Below are 2,779 nucleotides of genomic sequence, written 5' to 3' on the forward strand. Positions count from 1 at the left end.
CCCCCCCCCCGCTTCTTCCTCCCCCGCCTGGGCAGTGAGTGAGTGAACTTCGGAGCTTGTTCGGGCAATCTGCCCCTTTGTGAGAGGACCTGCTGTCTCTGAAAGGGCCAGGCCCTCAGCCCCGCCTTGGGGCCCTTCCTGTGTGCACGTGGGTTTGAAAAGCTCATTGATTCCCATCCAAAGGGGCTAATTACATTACTTACAGTAAATAGCCGCCCTGCTGTCAGGTAGGGCTGCCAAAGTGTGTGTGGAGGGGGGGGTCGCCAGCTTAGTTCACTTGATTGGCTTCATTTTTGTGTGAAATTGTGTTTTATGAGCTGTATTCTGGCACTCAGAGGACCTTACGAGCGGCCAGTCTGCAAATAACATTATTTCTGACCCCGAGGAAGGGGGGAAAAAAAGGCGGGGGAAGAAGCAGTAGAGTCTTGGATTTCATAGAAGACGCAACTCCAGCCGCGTTAGACGGAGATGCTCTGGGACAGGAAGTCAAGCTGCTACACCGCGGGTGGCTTTTCCTCCCTTCCTCCCTCTCTGCTCTCCACCCCGCCGGCCTGCCTTCCTTCCCCTTAACTCTCTTACTCTTCCTTTTTCCTTCCCTTCTCCTCCTTTCATTCCCCCTCCCTCTTTCTTTGCCTGGCTCGGTCTCTCCTTTCATCTCTTTAGATTTACAGCTCTGCCTGGGGCTCCCCCGGGCGGAGGGAAGCGGGTCTGCGGCTGGGAGGCTCCTCCAAGTTTCCAGGACGTCGGGACGGAAGCCCGCGGCGATTCTGGGCGAGTCGGCTGGCAGTGGAGGGAAGGAAGGAGCAGAGCGCGCTCTCTCTCTCTCTCTCTCTCTCCCTCCCTCCCTCCCCCCTCTGTGGAGCGGGCTTGGTTCCTGTCTTTGCCTCTGGATTGGGCCCCTCCCGGGCCTCTGGCTGATTCTATGAGTCCACAACCTCCGAGTATTGTGGATACTTTTTAACGGGGCCGGGGAGGGGCTGCGGCCAGGAGGACGGGAGGGCTGCAGAACAGTCTCGCCTCTTGTGGGGACCGGCTCTGCCATTCGCTCGTCAGTTCTCACCTTCCTCTCCTCCACAATGAGGAGCCCTTCACACACACACACACCCACCCCCGCAGCCTGCAGGACGCCCAGGGTTACAAGTCCCCTGTCCTGTGAGGGTAGTGGGGACAGCCTGCCGGGGGGCCAGAGCCTGGACCGACAGGGCAGGTGCCAAGTTCGTCGGAGCTCGCTCCCCACCTGGACGCGTTGCACACGTAAGGCTAGAATCTGCAGCAGCTTTCTTCAGACTTGAATGTGTAAGAGAATAAACTTGAATGGGGGCAGGGTTCAGTGACATAATCACGTCTACAAGTCCACGTTCTGTCCCCTATAATCGAAGTTTTCACACAAGAGAATCTTTTTTGGCACACTCCGGAGTCTGTGAGGGTTGCAGGCCTTCGGTGAGGTGAGGCAAGAGATGAACTGAGCCGACAGCTGCTTTTCAAAAGTGAGTTGGGGAAGAGGGCACGGGGAGGACAGGAATGAGCGTTCAATTCTCCGCTTCAGAGAACTGCTTGAATTTCTGCCCAATCATTAGATATTTTGGGTGATGATCTCGTAGGCTGGGGATGGAAAAAGTCCACCAGGAGTAAACCAAGTTTGGAGTTGATACTCTGTGTGCTCTGAGCCAGGGTTTGATCTTGAATCGGGATCAAATAGACCGGCCCTCTGCCTCCTGCGTCAGGGCACAGACAGTAAGGGCTCCTTTCCTCTGTTTAAAACAAAGACTCCTTTTCCCCTTTAAAGCGTGACTGCTGAGAACTCTTGGAAGGATATGTGGGTGTGTGTGTGTGTGGGTGTGTGTGCGCGCGTGCGCGTGCTCGCGCGCGCCTTTCGAGCGCGCACACGAGTGTATTGTGAGGAGGCAAAGCCCCCTCCTACTGCCTCTCCCCTCCGTCCCCCCACCCCTTTGTAATGTTTGTCCCCGCTTGCCCATCACCAGGGGGTTGAGAGGAGTATGACAGGTCTTTGTTGTCTGAATAAAAATCCGTGGCAGCTCCAGGGAGAGAACTCCTCCTACTAAATTATCAAAAATGGGCTGGCTTTAGTCTCTTAACAAATTGGACGCCGCTCCGGCAGGAGCAGTCCCCAACCCAACCTACAGGCACTGCGAACTTGAGCAGCCAGGAACCGCTGAAAATAGCACTTCGTTTTCTTTCTTTGTGTGCTAAACTATATTCTTTCTTCACTCAATTTTTTGTTTTCTCCCCCTCCCCGCAGTTGTTTCCCATTAGTAACTCGATCTGATCTCTCACAGCAGAAAAGATTCGCCTCCTCGGGCCCCTTTCCCCTCCTCCCGTGTTTGTTTGTTTTCTGCACACCTCCTTCAGGGAGCCGCTAGAGCTTTACCGCCACCTCCCCCTTGCCTTTTCCTCCCCAAATAGACCCATTTCCACTCTGTCTGCCTTTCTTCTTGCTTTCTTCCTCTCGCGCTGTCCCCGCGCGTCTCTGCGCTCCTCCGCCGCGCAGCCCTCCGCGGTCCCGCGGCTCCTTCCCTCGGATGAGCTGAGAGCTCCGGGCGCGTGTTTATGGAAATAGTGGCGTGCCGAGCAGAAGACAGCTCGTGTCCTTTCCGCCCCCCAGCCATGCTCTTCCACGGGATCTCCGGAGGCCACATCCAAGGCATCATGGAAGAGATGGAGCGCAGATCCAAGAGCGAGGCCCGTCTGGCCAAAGGCGCGCAGCTCAACGGCCGTGACGCGGTAAGGACGGGCCCTCCGCGGCAGCCCGCCGCTCGGC

The 2,779-nt window shown here is 56.6% G+C and overlaps 1 protein-coding gene across 5 annotated transcripts in view; it reads left to right on the forward strand.

The window, feature by feature from the left end:
* Lhx9 (LIM homeobox 9) overlaps positions 1–2,779 on the forward strand; it is a 19,450-nt gene that overhangs the window by 2,675 nt on the left and 13,996 nt on the right. For 3 of the 5 annotated variants that reach the window (XM_010635403.1, XM_010635398.1, XM_010635399.1), the window contains exon 1: positions 2,135–2,742. In XM_010635403.1, the coding sequence (XP_010633705.1) occupies positions 2,569–2,742 (174 nt within the window). In that variant the 5' untranslated portion in view covers positions 2,135–2,568. Of the gene's footprint in view, positions 1–2,134; positions 2,743–2,779 lie in introns of those variants that run through there. The other 2 variants (XM_010635404.1, XM_010635401.1) reach the window with 1 other exon arrangement.

The sequence above is a fragment of the Fukomys damarensis genome, unplaced genomic scaffold (genome assembly GCF_012274545.1).
Source record: "Fukomys damarensis isolate Sample0158 unplaced genomic scaffold, DMR_v1.0_HiC HiC_scaffold_11, whole genome shotgun sequence".
Classification (NCBI taxonomy): domain Eukaryota; kingdom Metazoa; phylum Chordata; class Mammalia; order Rodentia; family Bathyergidae; genus Fukomys; species Fukomys damarensis.